The sequence below is a fragment of the Anomaloglossus baeobatrachus genome, chromosome 2 (assembly GCF_048569485.1).
Source record: "Anomaloglossus baeobatrachus isolate aAnoBae1 chromosome 2, aAnoBae1.hap1, whole genome shotgun sequence".
In the NCBI taxonomy this organism is placed as follows: domain Eukaryota; kingdom Metazoa; phylum Chordata; class Amphibia; order Anura; family Aromobatidae; genus Anomaloglossus; species Anomaloglossus baeobatrachus.
Window position 1 is genome coordinate 720,222,581 of NC_134354.1, and position 21,995 is coordinate 720,244,575.

The following is a 21,995-nucleotide window of genomic DNA, read 5'->3' on the forward strand; positions in this document are numbered from 1 at the left end:
ACTACATCACTACACCCCTATATACACCTGTAATATACTACAGCACTACACCCCTATATACACCTGTAATATACTACACCACTACACCCCTATATACACCTGTAATATACTACACCACTACACCCCTATATACACCTGTAATATACTACAGCACTACACCCCAATATACACCTGTAATATACTACATCACTACACCCCTATATACACCTGTAATATACTACAGCACTACACCCCTATATACACCTGTAATATACTACACCACTACACCCCTATATACACCTGTAATATACTACAGCACTACACCCCAATATACACCTGTAATATACTACAGCACTACACCCCTATATACACCTGTAATATACTACAGCACTACACCCCTATATACACCTGTAATATACTACAGCACTACACCCCAATATACACCTGTAATATACTACAGCACTACACCCCTATATACACCTGTAATATACTACACCACTACACCCCTATATACACACCTGTAATATACTACAGCACTACACCCCTATATACACCTGTAATATACTACATCACTACACCCCTATATACACACACCTGTAATATACATCACTACACCCCTATATACACCTATAATATACTACAGCACTACACACCCATTTACTACACCACTATATACTACACCTGTAAAAAAGCTACATCACTACACCCCATGTACTACACCACTATATACTACACCACTATATACACAACACCATATACACAACACCATATACACCTGTAAAACCACACCACTACACCCCCAGTATTAGTCATCAGTTTCCCCCTCCCTCCCCCATTGCCCCTCCTCAGCTTATTAGTCACTACTTACCTATCCCTTCTTATTGTCCCCGTCCTCAGGCACCTCTGTACAGGCCCCCCCGCTGAGCTGCTCCTTCTGGTGTACGGGCCCTGGCTGCGCCGATGCTGTTCTGCGAGGGGCCACCGTAGCTGCTTCTCTCCGGGAAGTCCAACGCTGTGCCACTTCTTTTCCTGCCGGCTGGGCGGGAACTTTTGAAATGACACACGCGCGCTGCACTGACAACATCAGAGCGCACACGTGTGTCACAGAGATTCAAGTGCCGGCAAAAAACAGAGGAGAGATTCCTGCGTTCCGCTGCCTGCACTGACTGTGCAGAGCTGCAGGATCTCTCCCTGCCTGGCACGCAGCATCCCGGCTCCACTGTACTGGCTGAAGATGGGCGGGCTGGTCACAGAGAGTAGGCGGGCCGGATGTGGCCCGCGGGCCGCCCTTTGACCAGGTCTGGTATAAATACATGTGTGGTCAATATAAAGGACTGGAACATGGCTTATTCCTTCCAAAGACAATACTAAGGACCAGGGGGCTTACACTGCGAGTGGAAGAAAAGCGATTCCAGCAGCTAAATAGGAAAGGGTTCTTTACAGTTAGAGCAGTCAGACTGTGGAATGCCCTACCACAAGAGGTAGTAATGTCAGATACTATAACAGCTTTTAAAAAAGGGCTGGATAATTTCCTCAGTACACAAAACAATGCTGGTTATAAATTACTTAAAGGGAACCGGTCACCAGATTTGGCGACTATAAACTGCAGCCACCACCATTGGGCTCTTATATACAGTATTAAAACATGCTGTATATAAAAGAGCCCAGTTTGCTGTGTAGAACGTAAAAATCCCTTTATAATACTCACCTAAGGGGTGGTGCGGTGCAGATTGGTCAGATGGGTGTCTCCGTTCTCCGGTACCGGCACCTCAATCTTGGTCCTCCTTCTTCTGAAGCCTGGATGCATGACGCGTCCTACGTCATCCACACGCACCAACATTTAGGTCATGCGCAGGCTGATCTGCACCACTGTTTAGCAGCTTTCTGCCAATATACAGTGTGCACAGAAAGCTTCCAATCAGTGGTGTGGGCGGGGTTATACACAGCTCAGCGTGTAACCCCGCCCCCACCACTGATTAGCAGCTTTCTGCCAAAATACAGTGTACACAGAAAGCTGCCAGTCAGTTGTGTGTGTGGGGTTATTCACAGCTCAGCGTGTAACCCCACCCCCACCATTGATTAGCAGCTTTCTGCCAATATACATTATACACAGAAAGCTACCAATCAGTGATGTGGGTGGGGTTATTCACAGCTCCACATTCTGTGGGTAGTGTGAATACAGTCGCTATAGAGAATATACCTAAACAGTAATTGCATTTATACAAAGCAGATGAGGACACCAATAGGGTCCAAAACTTACATTTTTGTAAGAAAAATAAAAATTATATTTACATGTTCAAAACAATGAGTCAAAAGCCTAAACGAACGTCCCTTAGGAATGAGAATTACACTTTATACAACTCTTTATCATCACTTTACACATGAGCTGACAACAACTAGTTTGCGCCTCACCTATGTAGAGGTCCCCGTGGGGTAATAGTCTCAGGGAGATAGTCTACGAGTGGCGCCCAACATCCTCCATTGCAGGGCATTGGTAGCGGCTGTGGCTGGTTACTCTCCACTATATTTAACATCCAGCTGATATAAGGAGACACTGGGTCATCTAGAAACGGTAAATGTCATCGTCACAACAGTCAGGACATGATTAGATAAATTACACATTTAAAAAAAAAACAAAGAAAAAAAAACCACACTGTAGACAGTAAGGGTATGTTCACACATCGCGATTTTGCTTTAAAATACGTGTCATTTTACTGTCCCAGCAAAGTGAATGAGATTTCTGAAATCTCATATGTTGCTTAATTTTACCTGCAGGTTAAAATCTGCAGCATATTAATTTTTTCAGGGTTTTTATAGTTGTTTTCTTTCCCATTCTAAAGACTGGTAAAAAAAATTAAAAATTTAAAAGGGGTTGTCCACTGCTAGGGAACTCCTTCTGATTCCACGATTCCCCAGGTAAAGTAATAAAGCCTATACTCAGCTCCTGTACCAATTCCCTTCCAGTGGTGCCGCGGCACGTATGGGGTTGTGATATCATTCGAGCCCTGCATCCAATCAGTACCGGCTTCTGTCTCCCCACCTTTGGACCGAGTGAACAATCAACAGGAAGTGAGCACTGTGGCTGAGCTCACTTCCTGTTGATTTACCCATTTGGTCTGAAAGCAGGGAGACAGTAATTGGCGCTGATTGGATGTGGGGCTCGTGTGATGTCACAACCCCATATGAGCCGCGGCACCACTAGAAGGGCGCCAGTACAGGAGGTGAGTATACGTTTTATTATTTTACCTGGCGGAAACATGTGGAATCAGAAGTAGTGGACAACCCCTTAAAGGCAGTATTTTTTCTGTAAAGGGACATGTTTTTGATGAAGAAATGTCTGCAGCAAATACGTAATGTGTGCACATACCCTAATAGAAGCTTTATCAATAGAATTATAATAGAATCTGATAGGACGAGAGGATTAATAATAATATGATTGATTTAGGATATTATAATCAAGTATGGAAAGATAAAACCAAAGTGTGCAGCTCCTGCATGGCCAGGTTTCTAAAAGTGATGAAATATTGGTGTCTCATTCGCTCTGGAGGGTGATCCATGTATTGTACATTTATGGCATATTCAGTATATAAAGCAAGGACTAAAACATAACTTTTACTATATATAGATATATATATATATATATATATATATATATGTCGAAAATCAATAATAAACACAAAGAAAGTGCAGTGGCCACTGTTTGTTTGCACACACCACTGGTGTGGTGCGAATATTGTATTGATCCCAACCACTGCAGGTTGATACTATTCCTTATCTCCCCTGATGAACTCTCTAATTAGAGAGGGAAACACGTTGGGAGGGTCGTATTTGTTTATTGGGACAGCCATCACACTTGGGTGCTGCCCTTGTTAGGGCGGACGTATTTGCATGGGGCTTGACAGGGGTTAGTTAATAGCTATATACCCTCGGACCTGCCATCATATCTTCTGCCTGGGTTACATGATCGGATTTGTGTATTTGGTTTATCTACTCATGGGGAAGGATCAGGTGAGATCGTATACAACTACCGTATTTTTCGGATTATAAGACCACTTTTCCTCCCAAAAATTTGGGAGGAAAATGAGGGGTGCATCTTAAAATCCGAATACAGCTTACCGGGCTGCTTTTTGTGCGGCGACTGGGTGCCTCTCTGTATGTGCGTGCGGGCGGGCAGCCGGGTGCTCGTCGGTGCCAGCTGCCTCTCTGTGCGTGCGTGCGGCGGGCGTGCGGGCAGCCGGGTGCCTGTCGGTGCCGGCTGCCTCTCTGTGTGTGCGTGCGGCGGGCAGCCGGGTGCCTGTCGGTGCCGCCTGCCTCTCTGTGCGTGCGGGCGGCCTGCTCGCTGTCACTCTGTGCGTGTGTGCTTCGGGCGGGCAGCTGTGCGGCAGATGTCCCAGTGTGTCCGCGGTCCCAGTTTCAAATGATGGCGACGGGAGGCAGCACGTGCACAGATGGAGCCCTTGGATGACCGCTCCATCTGCACACGCGCCGCTCCGGGAGTCAGCGCGTGCGCAAATGGAGCCCTTGGATGAGCACTCCATCTGCGCATGCGCCGCTCCAGGCGCCATCATTTGAAGCGGGACCGCGGACACACTGAGACACTTACTTCACCGGCCTGCTCCACCTGTCACCCGCCGCCACAGACCCGCTGCGGCTCCCACCACGGACCCGCCGCGCCTGCCGCCACGGACCCGCCGCGGCTGCCAGCACACCCTCTGCCTCCTGTGACCCCGCTTCACCACCACTGCTGCCCCCCCTCCGGTAAGACAACACCAGATTATAAGACGGACCCCATTTTTTTGTACCTTTTTTTAGCTCTAAATTTGGGGTGCGTCTTATAATCCGGTGCGCCTTATAAAACGAAAAATACTCCGGTGCACTTTATAATTATGCTCTGCACTTTGTGTGTGTTTATTATCGATTTTAGACGTATATAGTAAAAGTCATGTTTTATTCCTTGCTCTGTTTTGATTATTGATTGCCCTTAGGGGCACTATTGGTCTCTACTTTGCAGAGAATTGGCTTTGATTTCATATTCAGTATATACAAAAAAAAAAAGGGGTGAACCATTAATGACAACAAAAAACAAACGCAAAAAGTTGTACTGACTTTTATCATCATCATAGGATCCTCCAGAGCTGTTGCTGTATCTGGACTCCAGCCGTGTATGAGCTCTGATGACATTCCCAAACCTAAAATAATACATCACACAGGATTGAATACTTATGCAATTATTTCTATTCCAAGATAAAGTCTTCTACTCAACAGTTTCAATCCGATTATTTTTGATTCTATTCTTTTTTTGAATGTATATGCATCATCCTTTCCCATTGTAATCAACGGGAGTCACAGAAATCATCAATGCTATTATAGGCTTCTTCACTGAAGAGCTGAAGGCCTTAAATCTAATAACGGGGGAAGCGGCTCAATACTAATGCCAATAGATTTCCACTGGGATGTGAAACGCTCCTGTGTAGCGTTACATGCGGTGTCCCAATACTTTCATCATTCTAGTATATATACAATACATGTGTATAACCGCTGATGTCAGCCAGCAGATATGGAGAGCCAACAGACCCAATTATGATTCAGTGCCAGATGAGATCTGTTTATAGGAATAGTCTGGTATTCAGCATTTCCAATGTGATAAGAAACTATAATATTTATACAGAAATATTTCCGTGCAAAAATGTATTCCGTGAAAACCACCATTTATGGTTTGGATATGAAACGAGAACGATAAAGATCCCATTATATAAACTGTTTCCAGGATGTAATTTGTAATTATAATTACAAATACAAACATTGGTAAGAAAAAATATATTCCGCTAATTTTCCTGTGATTATTTAGCGTTTATTGAACAGAATATATCTACAAAGTATATCTACAGAGTACGGTATATCTACAAAACCACTTAAGAGGATTTCCAGGAGCTAAATATTAATAGCCTCTGCACAAAATAGTCTATTAAAGGGGACCTGTCAGGTCCCCTATGCCCTCCAACCAAGCAGCATTGATCCCTGTATGCCCATATCCCCTCCATAACCAGCCCTGTATAACTGTCACGGTCGGGAATAGAAGCTATACCAGTTGTAAAGGACAACACACAGGAAGAGGGAAGGAATGCCTTATTCCTAGGGAATGGGGGAAATGGTGACCCCTGATAACAACCTGCAGCTCACCCTCACTGTCCTCGCAGACCCTATACAGGTTCCGCACCTGTCACAGACCTGGAATACCTGGGGGCCTTATTTCACCCTAGCAAATAGGCCCTAAGTAAGGGTACCTTCACACTTAGCGATGCAGCAGCGATCCGACCAGCGATCTGACCTGGTCAGGATCGCTGCTGCATCGCTACATGGTCGCTGGTGAGCTGTCAAACAGGCAGATCTCACCAGCGACCAGTGAACAGCCCCCAGCCAGCAGCGACGTGCAAGCGACGCTGCGCTTGCACGGAGCTGCCGTCTGGAAGCTGCGGAGACTGGTAACTAAGGTAAACATCGGGTATGGTTACCCGATGTTTACATTAGTTACCAGCGCACAGCTGTGTGTGCAGGGAGCAGGGAGCCGCGCACACTGAGCGCTGGCTCCTTGCTCTCCTACCATAGCTACAGTACACATCGGGTTAATTAACCCGATGTGTAATGCAGCTACATGTTCAGAGAGCAGGGAGCCGCGCACACTGCTTAGCGCTGGCTCCTTGCTCTCCTAGCTGCTGTACACATCGGGTTAATTAACCCGATGTGTACAGCAGCTACATGTGCAGAGAGCCGGAGCCGGCAGCACAGGCAGCGTGAGAGCTGCAGAGGCTCGTAACTAAGGTAAATATCGGGTAACCACCTTGGTTACCCGATGTTTATCTTGGATACAGCTTACCTCAGCTGTCAGATGCCGGCTCCTGCTCGCTTCATTTGTCGCTCTCTCGCTGTCACACACAGCGATCTGTGTGTCACAGCGGGAGAGCGGCTTTGAAGAAAACGAACCAGGGCTGTGTGTAACGAGCAGCGATCTCGCAGCAGGGGCCAGATCGCTGCTCATTGTCACACACAGCGAGATCGCTAATGAGGTCACTGCTGCGTCACAAAAAGCGTGACTCAGCAGCGATCTCGGCAGCGAGCTCGCTGTGTGTGAAGCACCCCTAAGGATGGAGGGTATAAGCTCTTCGTCAACACCAGTATCACTAAAGAAGGATACAAGGGAACAATACGGGGGAAACACAACTGCAATCACCAGAGCGCTGGTAGATAGCAAAGACAATGGACAACACTTATCTGAGCTGCAGCAACTACAGGAGTCTGGAGCAACGGAACAACACGACTTCTCCACAGCTCAGTCAGGAACAAACTATAAACCGCACACAAATATCCCCAAAGTGAGGTTTATAAAGGGAGTCAGAGGCTGACAACAGAGGGGAAAAACTGACAAATTTCCAGACTTCTAGAGTCCGCAGCAGCAGAAACAGGGAACTGTCAGATAACAACATATGCTGCCAATCTCTGGGGTTTCCTTATACTCGCTGCCACAGGATTGTCAGCCGGCCTTGACACATCTGTGACAATAACGCAATTCACTAATATGAATGTCTATAAAAACAACTTAGAAACCTCACTGTTCATATGCTAATTTGGATCTTGACTAGTCACAGGGGCATTGTCTCCCCAGACTAGTCAGCCCTCTTTCCATATGATCATTCCCCCGTGGGCGTGATAATATGATTTCCACGAGCCGTTGTCACCGTCAGTTAATAGTAATCTTGCGCATGCGTGAGGCTCATTTTGTCAGTGTGCACTTCCTGGCTTGATCAGGCGCATTGTGCATGAGCAGAAATTCAGAAGAAGGCTCTCATACCTGTCTTCTGAACTTCTGATCATGCGCAGTGCGTCTAATGAAGTGTACACATGGCTTGAGAAGCACACTGACGCAGCCAAAATGAGTGGCACGCATGCGCGAGATTTCCTGGAGCTGGCAGTGACGCCGTCACGTGGAAATCATATTATCATGCCCAGAGGGGTGTGATAACATGGAAATAAGGTCAACTAGTATGGGGAACTATCACCCCTGTGATTGGTCAAGGCCCTAATTAGCATAAGGAACAGGGAGGTTTAAAAGTCGTTTTTTAAACATTCATATTAGTGAATAGTGTTATACAGGGCTGGTTCAGGAGGGAATTTGGGAACACAGGTATCAATGCTGCTGGGTTGGAGGGCAGAGGAGACTTGACAGGTTCCCTTTAAAGGGGTTGACCACTAATAGGACATCACCTTCTCATACTACGTTTTCCCCAATTAAAATAAAAAAGCTCCCATGCCTGCGCCACTCTAATGGTGTTTAATCTCATGTTCCCGACAGTGCTCACGTGAGGTTGTGACATCACGCAAGCCCCGCTTCCAATCACTGATAGCTACTCTCTCCCCACCTTAAGCGGGCTTTACACGCTACGACATCGCTCAAGTGATCTCGTTGGGGTCACGGAATTTGTGACGCACATCCGGTCGCTTTATCGATGCCGTTGCGTGTGACACCTATGAGCGATTTTGCATCGTCGCAAAAACGTGCAAAATCGCTCATCCGTGAAATGGGGGTCCATTCTCAAATATCGTTACTGCAGCAGTAACGAAGTTGTTCCTCGTTCCTGCGGCAGCACACATCGCTCCGTGTGACACCGCAGGAACGAGGAAGCTCACCTTACCTGCGTCCCGGCCACAATACGGAAGGAAGGAGGTGGGCGGGATGTTACGTCCCACTCATCTCCGCTCCTCCGCTTCTATTGGAAGAAAGGAGTAGTTCGCTGTAATTCTTAGAAAGGAGGCAGTTCGCTGGTCACAGCGACGTCGCAGGGAAGGTAAGTCCGTGTGACGGGTCCGGGCGATGTTGTGCGACACGGGCAGAGATTTGCCCGTGTCGCACAACCGATGGGGGCGGGTACGCACGCTGGCGATATCGGTACCGATATCTTAGTGTGTAAAACGGCCTTTAGACTATGTGCGCACTAGGCGGATTTTACGGCGGATGTCCCGCGGATTTTCTGCATGTTTCGCTGCAGAAAATGTTCAGAACCTTTCTGCAGTGATTTACCAGCAAAACCTATGGGAAAAAAAAATGCTGTGCGCACTAGGCGGATTTTGACAGCTACAGGTTTTGCTGCGGGATTCCCGCAGCAAAAAGAATTGTATGTCACTTTTTTTCCGCAGGCAGCTGCGGGATTTCACTCCATTGACTGCAACGTAATTGTGAAATCCTAAAGGGAATAACGCAGGTAGCAAATTATGTGCGTTCCATTGCGTTTTCCTGCGTTATTAAAAAAAAAAAAAAAACGTGGGCTCCGCCGTATTTTTACCGTCCAGCCGAGGTAAACACATAGCGGTGGCCCGGTATTCTCTGGCTGGGGAGGGCGAGGGCCATGGTCAATGCCACCCCCTCCCGCAGCCGAGAATATCAGCCCGCAGCTGCCCCGGGACTGTCGCATCCATTATGCAACAGTCCCGGAGTGTCCCCGTCTCTTCCAGATTGTTGTGATGTGGTGGCAATCAAGGTAATAACGAGTTAATGGCAGCGCATCACTGCCACTAAGTCCAAGCTTAATCATGGCAGCGTCTAAGAGACAGCTTACATGATTAACCCGTAAGTAAAGTGGATAAACACAAACCGAAAAATCCTTTATTTTACATAAAATAGCAAAAAAGCCCCCTCTTTTACCATTTTATTAACCCCCCCCCCCCCAAACATACAGCTCCGGCGAAATCCACGCAGGTCCCACGACGCTTGCATCCAGCTGCGTCTGACACATAGTAATCAATGCAGCCTCATAACGAGCCTGCAGGGGTAACTACAGGTCATTTCTCACGGTCGGTAATATGAACACATTACCGCTCGCGAGAACTACAGTGTGTCCTCACAGGGACTCTATCTATTGATTGATTGATCTGTCCTCTATCTATTGATTATCTATCATTCTATCTAACTATCCCTCTATCTATCCCTCTATCTATCCCTCTATCTACCCCTCTATCTATCTACCCCTCTATCTATCTACCCCTCTATCTATCTACCCCTCTATCTATCTACCCCTCTATCTCTCTATATCAGAAGGAAATTACTCACTTTTTTCTTTTTTTCTTCATTTTTCAATGTGCTTTATTGCATTGAATGCATTAAAACATTTGTACCAACATGCAGAAAAAAACGCACCAAAACGCATGCGGATTTCGATGCGTTTGTTTTGCGCTTTTTTTCCGCAGGTGCGGAAATCTTTCAGGGCCTGCGAAATTTTCTTAAGAAAATTCCATTTTCTAGTGTGCACAGGGCCTTATGCACTTTTTATAGCATTTGGTCAACAAAAAAACCCCTCAGTCTTCATGCATCTAGATACTTTATGTATATCTGTTTTTCCAACATGACTGAGCACAAATTGTACTATGCTTTTGCACAAGGGATATTTTTGGGGGATGGTTGTGGTTTGTAATCGTTTTTTTTTTTATGGAAAGAAGAACATTTTATTTAAAAAAAAAAAAAAGTAATTAAAAAAAATAAATTGTATCAAAAGATCTTTACATTTTATGTCCTGAAAAATCCCTTGAAATAACGGCAACCAAAAAAAACACCATGACCCACCGATGGATTTATAGAAGTGAAACTGATGGCAGGAATAGGAAGCATCAGATGAGCACTGATAGCATCTTGCGTCACAAAAATCATTCCTCGCTTCCTTACTTCTATTTTAAATTAACTGTATTAATAAAACATCTGGACGTGAAATAATTTATAATATACAGGAAAAGAGTTGGCTTGAGCAAGGTTTGAGGCTGTGAAATCATTGCATGCCAAGAAATACTGGATAATTCATGCTAAGAACGTCTGAAGCTCATGAAAGAAGGCGCAATACTAGGGCATTAAAAACAAAATAATAATACGGAAAATATAATTTATGTTCCCCACCTGTCATCGGAGTCTTTAGTCATCCTGCTGTCTTCCAGATCAGGGAATCCATCTTGTCCAGCGACAACAGTGTTACTACTGGAGGTGGTTCCTGTAAATCAACAGAAACAATCATTACGTATTAGAGATGGGAAAACTGATTTGCAGAACACTGGTCCATTGGACAGATCAGGAATCTGATCGCTGGATGGGAGACCTGCAAATCGCCTTACCTCTCAGCGTTCCTGACTTATTTTGACTAGCCGTTCTGGTGCGACGTGTGCCTCATACCGCAACAATGACGTTGCAGGACAGGAAACGTCCCGCAGCTTACACCCGCACATGTCGAGGCCCATTTTAAGTTCGCCAATGACTAACTAGATGATCCAGAGGAGGCATGGGTGACGGTCATGTGCTCAGATGAGTACAAAATAGAGCTTTCTGGTATCAACTCCACTCGCCGTGTTTGGAGGAAGAAGGTGGTTGAGGGCAACCCCGAGAACACAGTTCCATCCGTGAAGCATGGGGGTGGAAACATCATAATTTGGGGGTGCTTTTCTGCAAAGGCGACAGAACAACTGCAGTGTACTGAAGGGAGGATGGATGGGGTCATGTATCGCCAGATTGTGGCTATCAACCTCCTTCCTTCAGTAAGAGCATTGAAGATGGGTCTTGGCTGGTTCTTCCATCATGAGAATAACCCAAAAAACACAGCCAGGGCAACTAAGGAGAGACTCCGTAAAAAGCATTTTAAGGTCCTGGAGTGGCCTAGCCAATCTCTAGACTTGAACCCAATAGAAAATCTTTGGAGAAAGCTGAACCTCAAATGTTGCCCAGTGGCAGCCCCGAAATATGAAGGATCTGGAGAAGATCTGTATGGAGGAGTGGGCCAAACTTGGTCAAGAACTACAGGAAATGTCTGACCCCTGTAATTGGAAACAAAGGTTTCTGTACCAAATATTAAGTTTTGTTTTTCTATTGCATTGAATTATTTATTTGCAATAAAATGCAAATTAATTATTTAAAAATCGTACAATGTGATTTTTTTTTTATTCTGGTCTGTCACAGTTGAAGTGTACCTACGATAAAAATTACAGAACTCTCCATCCTTTGTAGGTGAGAAAACTTGCAAAATCGGCAGTGTATGAAATACTTATTTGCCCCTCTATATATGACATATCAGATATCAGGCTCCAAGTTTGCGCCTCTATATGACATTATTACCAAATATAACCGACATGTCTTCAAATAGTCACAAAGTGGTTCACGTCAACATAGGGATAACATGCAGTATCAAAGTCAAAAACAATCCGGCACCATTGATATGAATTTCCTGTTGTATTACTCATGGACGGGGAACTCAATGTCCAAAAAAATGCCACCCGGTGGTGCTCAACCTCCTTTTTGGTCATCAAAACAATTCAAAGAAAAAGAATGAAAAAAGTGGCATTCACCAACAAGTTTAATAGTCCGTTAATTCTTCAATCCATTAAAACATGTGGGGCGGGTGGATGCGGACCACGTCTGGACAAGCTGTGCCATATTTTTTCGTTTTTTTTTCTTTGAATTTTATCACCTCCATTGAGAAGTGCAACAGACCTCATACTTTTTTTTATTGTAAAAAAAAAAAAAAAAAGCACGAACATATACCAACCGATGGAGTCTAAAATTACATTTTTTTTTGTTGTGTCGTTAACATGATCAGGATAATTTGTTATCCTCTAGAAGTAAACATTACATTTTGATTGTAAGCAGAGATATTAATATACCATATTTTTCATTTTATAAGACGCACCGGATTATAAGACGCACCCCAAATTTAGAGATAAAAATAAGGTAAAAAAAAATATGGGGTCAGTTTTATAATCCGATGCTGTCTTCTCGGGGAGGTGGGGCAGCAGCGGTGGTGGAGCGGGGGTCACAGGAGGCAGGGGTGGTGATTGAGTACGGTGATGCTGTGGGCAGTGCAGAAGGGGGCCCAGATGCTCACTGCGGGCACTGCTCTGCGCTGCTGGGGTGGCCTGCGCTGCTCTGCGCTGCTGGGGCGGCCAACGCTGCTCTGCGCTGCTGGGGTGGCCGGCGCTGCTCTGTGCAGGTGCTCGCTGCGGGCGGTGAGGCACTGGCCATTCTGAATATGTCAGCGGTGTGGGCTTCAAAGAAATGGTGGCTGGAGTGGGCACGTGCACAGATGAGCGCTTGAGCTAAGAGCTCCATCTGCCCACACGCTAACTCTGGGCGCCATAATTTGATGTCCTTACCACCGACATCTTCAAAATGGCTCGTGCCTCACTGCCCACCGCACAGACCCTCGCAGAGCAGCACCGCCCGCCACACAGAGTAGCGCCGCAGAAAGCAGTGCCTGCAGCACAGCTCACAGCATTGCCCCTGCCTCCTGTGACCCCTCTTCACCACCCCCCCGGGTAAGCTACATTCGGATTTTAAGACGCACCCCTCAGTGCTTCTTATAATCTGAAAAATACGATATCTAAATAGATAAAAACTAGGAGAGGCTTGGGAAACAAATGGATGATTAGAATAAACAAAAACAAAACAGGAAACCAGGCCAAAAAAAAAAAAGCGATGTGTGAATACAGCTTTACACTAACTGATGCTTCAAGTGTTCAAAATCCGTTTTCTATACATGTTCTCTCCAAATGATGAGAAACAAAATACGCTTTGTAATCTTAGAGGTGACAGATTTTACATCCGACGCTTAGAAATCAGGAAGCGATTTGGGCTTAGATGTGCACTGATCTGCAATATCATGTTTAATCAGAAGAAAAAACCTTAAATTCTTCTCTTCTATTGATCTTCAAGGAGAAATGTGGTTCATACAGCCAAGTTCCTAAAAACACGGTGTCGAACTACTAATCTTCCTTGTAGACTTTCTATAAAAATGCTTTTGTATGTGTTGGAAAAGAGAGAGAGTTGAATTTCCCAGAGCAAATATGCCGCACCGTATCTCGACAAGGATAAAATCCTTCAAGCCACAAGACTTTCTTCTGCTTCTTAGATCAGATCATTCCCTTGTGCTACAGAGCTCTTTATAGTTAAAAGCTAAAAGCACATGAAGGAGCTGAAGAAAAAAAAAAATAAAAAAATAAGACTGAAAAATCCCAGATCAAAACAGATTAATTTCTTACCGGAGGGAGCAGCGGAGGCCTTGTTGCTGGCGGTGAAGCGGTAGAAGGGGGGGTTATCACAATGTTGAACTATGGGGTTAACAGGATCGGTCTGTTGAAGCTCAAAGAGAAGCTCTTCCATCGTCTGGATGGTATTATTTCTGCACAAGTAGATTGCCACTTTTTTTATCTGGAGAGTCAGAAATAAAAAATATTTCTACAGGAGGAGAACAATTTTTATTCATTTTTGTAATAAAAAGAAATAAAAATAGAAAAATATATAAATAAAATAATAAAAAAAAGAGATTAAGGCCCTGTGTGCACTTGCCGGTTTTTGCCGTAGATTTTTTGCGGATTTCCTGCATGTTTCGCTGCAGAAAATGTTTATAACATCTGTGCAATGATTCAACAGCAAATCCTATGGGAAAAAAATAATCCTGTCCGCACTAAGCGGAATTTGACAGCTGCATGTTTTGCTGCGGGATTGCCGCAGCAAAAACAATTGCATGTCACTTCTTTTCCGCACGTCGCTGCGGGATTTCACTCCATTGACTGCAATGTAATCATGAAATCCTAAATGGGAATAACGCAGGCAGCAAATTCTGTGCGGTTCATTGCGTTTTCCTACGTTATTCCCTCCGGTATTTCGCGGTTTACCTGCGGTAATGTACATCGCTGCCTGCGGTTTGCAGGGAAGTGATGTCATTATGACAGGAAGAGGAAGCGGAGTAAACACACACATCACACTCACACACAGACATCACAGACATAGAACACAGCCACAAACATATAGAATACACATAGAAAGCAAACGGAAATATAGAAAAAAAACACGTGGGCTCCACCGTATTTTTACTTTCCAGCTGAGGTAAGCACACAGCGGCGGCCCGATATTCTCAGGCTGGGGAGGGCGAGGGGCAGGGTTAATGTCCCCCGCCTCCCTCCCGCAGCCGAGAATATCAGCCGCAGCTGCCCCGGGACTGTTGCATGCATTATGCAATAGTACCGGAGTGTCCCCAGCTCTTCTTGTTGCCGTGATGCAGTGGCAATCAAGGTAATGTAAGGAGTTAATGGCGGCGGATCGCCGCCACTAAGTCCAGGCTTTATCATGGCAGCGTCTATGTGACAGCTGACATGGTCAACCCGTACGTAAAGTGAAAAAACACACACACACACACCGAAAAATCATTTATTTTAAATAAAAAACAAAAAAGCTCCTGGTTCACCCATTGATTAACCCCCCCGAAACACACAGCTCCGGCGTAATCCATGTCCTGCGATGCTTGCATCCAGCCGCGACTGACACAGACACAGTGCTGAATGCAGCCTCGCAGCGAGGCAGCAGAGGTAACCACAGGGCATTTCCCACGGCCGGTAATGTGAACTCACATTACCGCTCAGGAGAAATGCAGCGTGTGCTCACAGGGACTCTACCTATCCCTCTAACTATCTAGCTATCTCTCTATCTATTCTTCTATCTGTCTATTTCTCTATCTATCTCAGAATGAAATGTCTTTTTTTTTTTTTCTTCCAATGTGCTTTATTGCATTGAATGCATTAAAGCACATGTACCAACCCGCACGCGGCAATACCGCGAACAATACCGCGGTAAAACCGCGGCAAACCGCATGCGTTTTTCAGGTGCTGTTTGCTGCAGTTTTTTACCGCGGGTGCGGTAATCTTTCAATGCCTGCGGAATTTTCTTGAGAAAATTCCATTTTCCAGTGCGCACAAAGCCTTAAGGGCTTGGCCAGGATTTTACCAATGTCAGAGAAATAAAACACCCCTCCAACCAAAAATAAAATTGTTTTAAAGCGAATCTGTCATCAGGTTTTTGCTATTTCATCTGAAAGCAGCATATTGTAGGCAGAGAGATTCTGAAACTAACCACGTTTATCTTAGACCACTGTGTGCAGCCGTTCTGACTTTATCTCAGTATTTAGTGTAGCAGAGCTGGAAGCTGTCCCTGTCCACACCAGGGTCTCTATGGAAATTGTGCATTGACTGTGAGGTGTCAATCACAGCAGGCGGCATAGCTGAATGGTCAACATGTGCAGAGGAATCCCACCAATGTTAATCGCAGAGCAATTAACCCTGCAGTATGAGTAAAGAATAGAGTGCACACAGATAAGAGAAACACAGATGTTTTTAACCTTCGCAGCATGTTGTCCTCAGCTTACAGTGCAAAATCCTGGTGACAAATTCCCTTTAAAATCTGCAGCTCATATAATTCTTGCAGCTGGTGATCTACATCATTCACGTGACCACTGTAGCCAGTCACTGATTTGATAGTTAAGCTGGAATTAGAACACATGACCAGTAATTGGCTGCAGTTGTCAAGTGAATGACTAGCTACATGACTGGCGGTAATTATTGGAATAAAGGAACTGGAATCTCAGTGCATATAGATAATTTTTTTTGTTATTATATTGCTTTCTGTTAAGCAACTTTCACACCATACAGAACAGCCCCTTTAAAATACTATTCATAGTTAAGCTTGGTCCAGTTTAAAGGGAATCTGTCAGCAGGTTTTTGCTATGTAAGCTGAAGACAGCATGCTGCAAGAGTTAACACATACAGTTCAGGAATTCCTGTCTTGTCACAGTCCAATCTATTGTTTATTTGCTTATTTGTTTGTTTAATCAGCAGGACGTCTTATTGCTTGGCCAACCATGTCATGCTCATGTCCGTCTGACACCCCCTCCTCTCACACGTCACTGTCAATGTACAATCTCTATAGAGAGCCTGGTGTGGGCGGGGACTCTCAGCTCTGCTACATAGATAAATCTAAAGATTCTGATTTTGTCAGAATGGCTGCACCTAGTAATCTAAGTGATACATCGTTGGATTCAGGATCTCTTGGCTTACTTCATGCTGCTTTCAGATGATGTAGCAAAAACCTGCTGATAGATTCCCTTTAAGACAACTCTAGAAAACACAACTATTCTATTGCTTTTTTTTTTTTTTTGAGAGCTCACTCCAACCTTCACCCACCATCTTTAATGTAGTAATCACTCTCTGGGCCGCTGGACCCATATTGCCTTAAAGAGGCAGTTAATCCAAAAGCTATAGTTATATAGATTATTCTAAAATTGTAAGCAAAATAAAAGACGGGCACATATGCAGGTCTACAGCACACGAGAATTACACCTATGCAGCAGCATGCATGTCACAGGCACTGTGAGTTTTCAAAGCAAATGTATTCTTCTACTTTCTAATCTACAATTTGCCAAAATTCAGCCCCTGCATGTTAACCTGAGTTACTACTGCTGAGCCTCATTGTAGAGTTACATATACTTCTCCGACTCGGTTGCATAAAACAGCATTAAAGAAATTTGTGTTGACTTAACTCTTTAAACTATGAATAGCACCAGAAGATTGTACAGAATCACGACCTAAAACTTTAAAAACTTTACATAAATGCTGCCACACAAGGGGTGGACAGAGCAAGCTGTCATCTATCAACGTTGCAGGTCTGCGCAAGCCAAAGAAAAATGTATCCAATGGTTATTTTAGGCCTAATTCCGGAATTAACGACCCGTCTGTTAATCATGTAGATACAGGATTCAGTTGACGCTCGCTCACTTATTTATACATATATCTTACGTGTAGGTAGATAGAAAGGTTTATCATCTTACATAAGGCAGTAGGGTGGTATCACTGCTGACCCCGCACAGGCTAATTAGGAACTGTAGAGTTATCCGCAGGTTGTTGCTCCACTTCTCATTATTGGCTAAGGCATTCCAAGCATTTTCCACCTCCTGGCCTGGCACTTCATCCGCATACTGCGCAAAACAAAAAGGCACAAAACAGAAGACAAAGCAATTTGTATAGTCAAAAAAACCTGAAGATTGCATTTGGTTTCACGGTTTACAGCATAAAACAAATGGGGTTGCAAAAAATATGTGTTTTAGGGAAATTATCTCAAGCTATACAAGTAATAGAGGTGGGTCCCTCACTTGGGATGCAGCAAGCTGTCTTCCTGGTTGCTAGGGGCGGTGTGCTCCCAAAGATGGACCTCGGCATGGTACAAACTAAGCGCTCTTCCATTCGGCATGGTCCAAACTGAGCACTCTTCCATGCAGCATGGTCCAAACTGAGCACTCTTCCATGCAGCATGGTCCAAACTGAGCACTCTTCCATTCGGCATGGTCCAAACTGAGCGGTCTTCCACATGGTCAAAATTGAGTGCTTTTCCCTGAAGCATGGTCCAAATTAAGCGCTCTTCCATGAGGCATGGTCAAAACTAAGCACTCTTCCATGAGGCATGGTTAAAACTAAGTGCTCTTCCATGAGGCATGTTCCAAATTAAGCGCTCTTTCATGAGGCTTGGTCCAAACTCAGCACTCTTCCATGTGTCATGGGCAAAACTGAGCTCTCTTCCATGAGGAATGGTCCAAACTGAGTGCTCTTCCATGTGGCATTGTCCAAACTCAGCGCTCTTCCATGAAGAATGGTCCAAACTGAATGCACTTCCATGCATCATGGTCAAAACTGAGTGCTCTTCCATGAGGCATGGTCTAAACTCAGCGCTCTTCCATGAAGAATGGTCCAAATTAAGCGCTCTTCCATGTGGTATTGTCCAAACTAAGCGTTCTTCCATGAGGCATGGTCCAAACTGAGTGCTCTTCCACGAGGCATGGTCTAAATTGAACGCTCTTCCATGCGGCATGGTCCAAATGGAGCGCTCTTCCATGCAGGTAGCATAGGTGGCTAGTATAGGTAGCTTTTCCTCTTCTTCACTAGAGAAATGCAGAGGGAATAATGCTAGCCAATATTCTGATCCGGAGAGCTTCAGAGAACCAGCAAGCGTCATATGCTCCTTGCCTAGGTAACTGGGCACTCAGACTGCATGGTGGCCGGTAACCTAGGCAACTATAGAATTAAAAATCCCTAAGATCTTGAGAATGGAGAGGAATTTTAATAAGAGGTAAGTTGCAAATTTGCTTGTTTTTACAAGTACTTTGCAATTTTATCCATTTAAGAACATAGGACAACCCCTTTAAATCCCTTCACCAAAAATGGCTTTACCATAATTTGCGTGGCCGTACATAGCCCAAGAAGCAGGTGCAACAGAGGAAATGTAGTGTTGATATTAGACAAATTGGTCTCTATTGTAGCTGAGCCTCCTCTTTGACGGTCCTGTGTTACAATTGTGCAGATGGCCAGATGTCATTTAACTGTATTAACTTGTACCATTAAACTAGCCAAAATTACAGAATGGTTACCAGGAGACTAGAAATATATTCTGCATACACCGGTCCTGGAGACATACCTGGATTACCAGGAGAAGGACCAGTAGCAAACATTAATAGCACGTTTTAATATTTTACTACTAGACTGAGATCTGGTCCATTTGAAAGTACAGGTCCAAAGCCTGGAAAACGCATCAACAGATTTGTGATGTCAATACGTCCTTCAAGGGGTTCTCCAAGAAATGTAATAAAACACATTTATATATTAAACATTTTTCTAAATACGGTACCTTGATGTAGCAAAAAGGCATTCTTTATCTACTGCACTTTGTCAGGATTTTAAACATGGCAACTGCCAGGACATGCAGTAGGACGGACTTCGGGAAGCACAAGACAGACACACTAAAACTGTCAATCAAGACTAACATCTGGAACTCCATTCTGAGTCTGAACTGGGTGCTAAAACCTAAATAATCTACACTATATGGAGAGTTTTATGTTTTAGCACCTAGTTAAGACTCAGAATGGTGTTCCAGACGTTATTTCTTGATTGATTTGTAGTCTTTCATTTGTGAACCCGGCCCCACCCAATAGCCAGTACACATGATACGTACAGTTAGGTCCAGAAATATTTGGACAGTGACACAATTTTCGCGAGTTGGGCTCTGCATGCCACCACATTGGATTTGAAATGAAACCTCTACAACAGAATTCAAGTGCAGATTGTAACGTTTAATTTGAAGGTTTGAACAAAAATATCTGATAGAAATTGTAGGAATTGTACACATTTCTTTACAAACACTCCACATTTTAGGAGGTCAAAAGTAATTGGACAAATAAACCAAACCCAAAAAAAAATAATTTTATTTTCAATATTTTGTTGCGAATCCTTTGGAGGCAATCACTGCCTTAAAGGGGTGGTTCACCCATTTTTTTATTTTCTGTAGGAGTTCTACTTACCTTTCTAGGCGTTTTCTCCTTTGGCTTCTGTTTCCAGTTCTGGCACTGAGCGGCGCTATGCTGCACGCTCAGTGCCGGTCACATGACCCCCTGGAGCTGTGGCCGCCAGCATCCTCTGACGTCCCGACATTTCCGGGCTCTCAAACTGGACGGGTACGTCAGAGGAGGCTGGCACCACTCACACTGAGTGACAGGGCTGTGGGCGGTAACTACCGCACATCACAGCCCAGCATCGAGGGGAGGATTCGGAGGACGTCACTGTGGAGCCGGCTAAGCGTCCTGCAGATGGTGAGGCACGGGGCGCCAGTGTGCAGTACAGGGGGGGGGTTCTTCAGCTGAATCCCCCCCTGCACGTAAGTATGTGATCACACTGTCCACCCGCCCGCTCTGCTGCGATGTCAGGAGAGCGGCCGGTGTCGGGCAGTCTGATCATCTGCTCCTCCCAGCAGCAAGACACTGACAGGCATGTCACCACTGTGCTCTGCCATCTGTCCTGCTGCATGGGACCAACTGTCTGCACTCTGTCACCTGCACCACAAGTCACAGAGTGGAGACAGTTGGTGACAGAGCACCTCTGCCCCCCCCCGTTCTTTCCCCACTCTCTTCTCTCCCCCCTCTTCTCCCCCTCCCCTCTTCTCTGCCCCCCTCTTATCCCTCTCTCCTCTCCCCTCTCTTTTCCCTCGCTCTCTTCCCCCCCCCTCGCTCTCTTCTCCCCCCCTCGCTCTCTTCTCCCCCCCCTCGCTCTCTTTTCCCCCCCTCGCTCTCTTTTCCCCCCCTCGCTCTCTTTTCCCCCCCTCGCTCTCTTTCCCCCCCCTCGCTCTGTCTTCTCCCCCCCCCTCGCTCTCTTCTCCCCCCCTCTCTCTTCTCCCCCCCTCTCTCTTCTCCCCCCTCTCTCTCTTCTCCCCCCTCGCTCTCTTCTCCCCCCCGCTCGCTCTCTTCTCCCCCCCGCTCGCTCTCTTCTCCCCCCCGCTCGCTCTCTCCTCCCCCCGGCTCGCTCTCTTCTCCCCCCCGCTCGCTCTCTTCTCCCCCCCGCTCGCTCTCTTCTCCCCCCCGCTCGCTCTCTTCTCCCCCCCCGCTCGCTCTCTTTTCCTCCCCCCCGCTCGCTCTTTTTCCTCGCCCTCTCCTGGCATGGTCAGTACAGAAATCTCTCCATCGTGGAGGGGTGAGAGGGAGTAATAAACATGGAGTCCCTACTGTGTCTGTGTATTTATTTCTAATAAAGTATTTTTCTCTGTGTGATGTCTTTTTTTTTTTTTTTTTTTAAACCCTTTGTTGGAGATTCTTAATGGCCAGGTTAAACTTGGCCTGACATTAAGAATCTCGGGCTTTATACCAGCTGGTAAAACATAGCTGGTATTAACCCCTTATTACCCACTTATCACCAGGGCCACTGGAAGAGTTGGATACAGCGCCTGAAGATGGCGCTTCTATGAAAGCGCCATTTTCTGGGGCAGCTGTGGACTGCAATTCGCAGTGGGGGGCCCAGAAAGTTTGGGCACCCTGAACTGTGGATTCCAATCCCCAGCTGCCTAGTTGTACCTGGCTGGACTCAAAAATTTGGCGAAGCCCACATCATTTTTTTTTTTTTTTTTTTAATTATTTCATGAAATTCATGAAAAAAAAGGGCTTCTCTATATTTTTGGTTCCCAGCCGGGTACAACTAGGCAGCTGGGGGTTGGGGGCAGCCCGTAGCTGCCTGCTGTACCTGGCTAGCATACAAAAATATGGCGAAGCCCACGTCATTTTCTTAAAAACATTTTCAGGGAAAAACCTTTATAAAAAAAAAATGCTTCCCTGCATTTCTATTGCCAGTGAAAGTAACACCAA

The 21,995-nt window shown here is 45.3% G+C and overlaps 1 protein-coding gene across 8 annotated transcripts in view; it reads right to left on the reverse strand.

Moving 5' to 3' along the window:
* The window catches only part of FRY (FRY microtubule binding protein), a 645,836-nt gene that overhangs the window by 106,797 nt on the left and 517,044 nt on the right, over positions 1 to 21,995 (reverse strand). For all 8 annotated transcript variants that reach the window (XM_075337351.1, XM_075337349.1, XM_075337348.1 and 5 more), the window contains 5 exons: positions 17,652 to 17,798; positions 14,035 to 14,203; positions 10,913 to 11,003; positions 5,086 to 5,168; positions 2,392 to 2,542 (listed from right to left, as the gene is read on the reverse strand). In XM_075337351.1, coding sequence (XP_075193466.1) covers positions 2,392 to 2,542; positions 5,086 to 5,168; positions 10,913 to 11,003; positions 14,035 to 14,203; positions 17,652 to 17,798 — 641 coding nt within the window. The remainder of the gene's footprint in view (positions 1 to 2,391; positions 2,543 to 5,085; positions 5,169 to 10,912; positions 11,004 to 14,034; positions 14,204 to 17,651; positions 17,799 to 21,995) is intronic.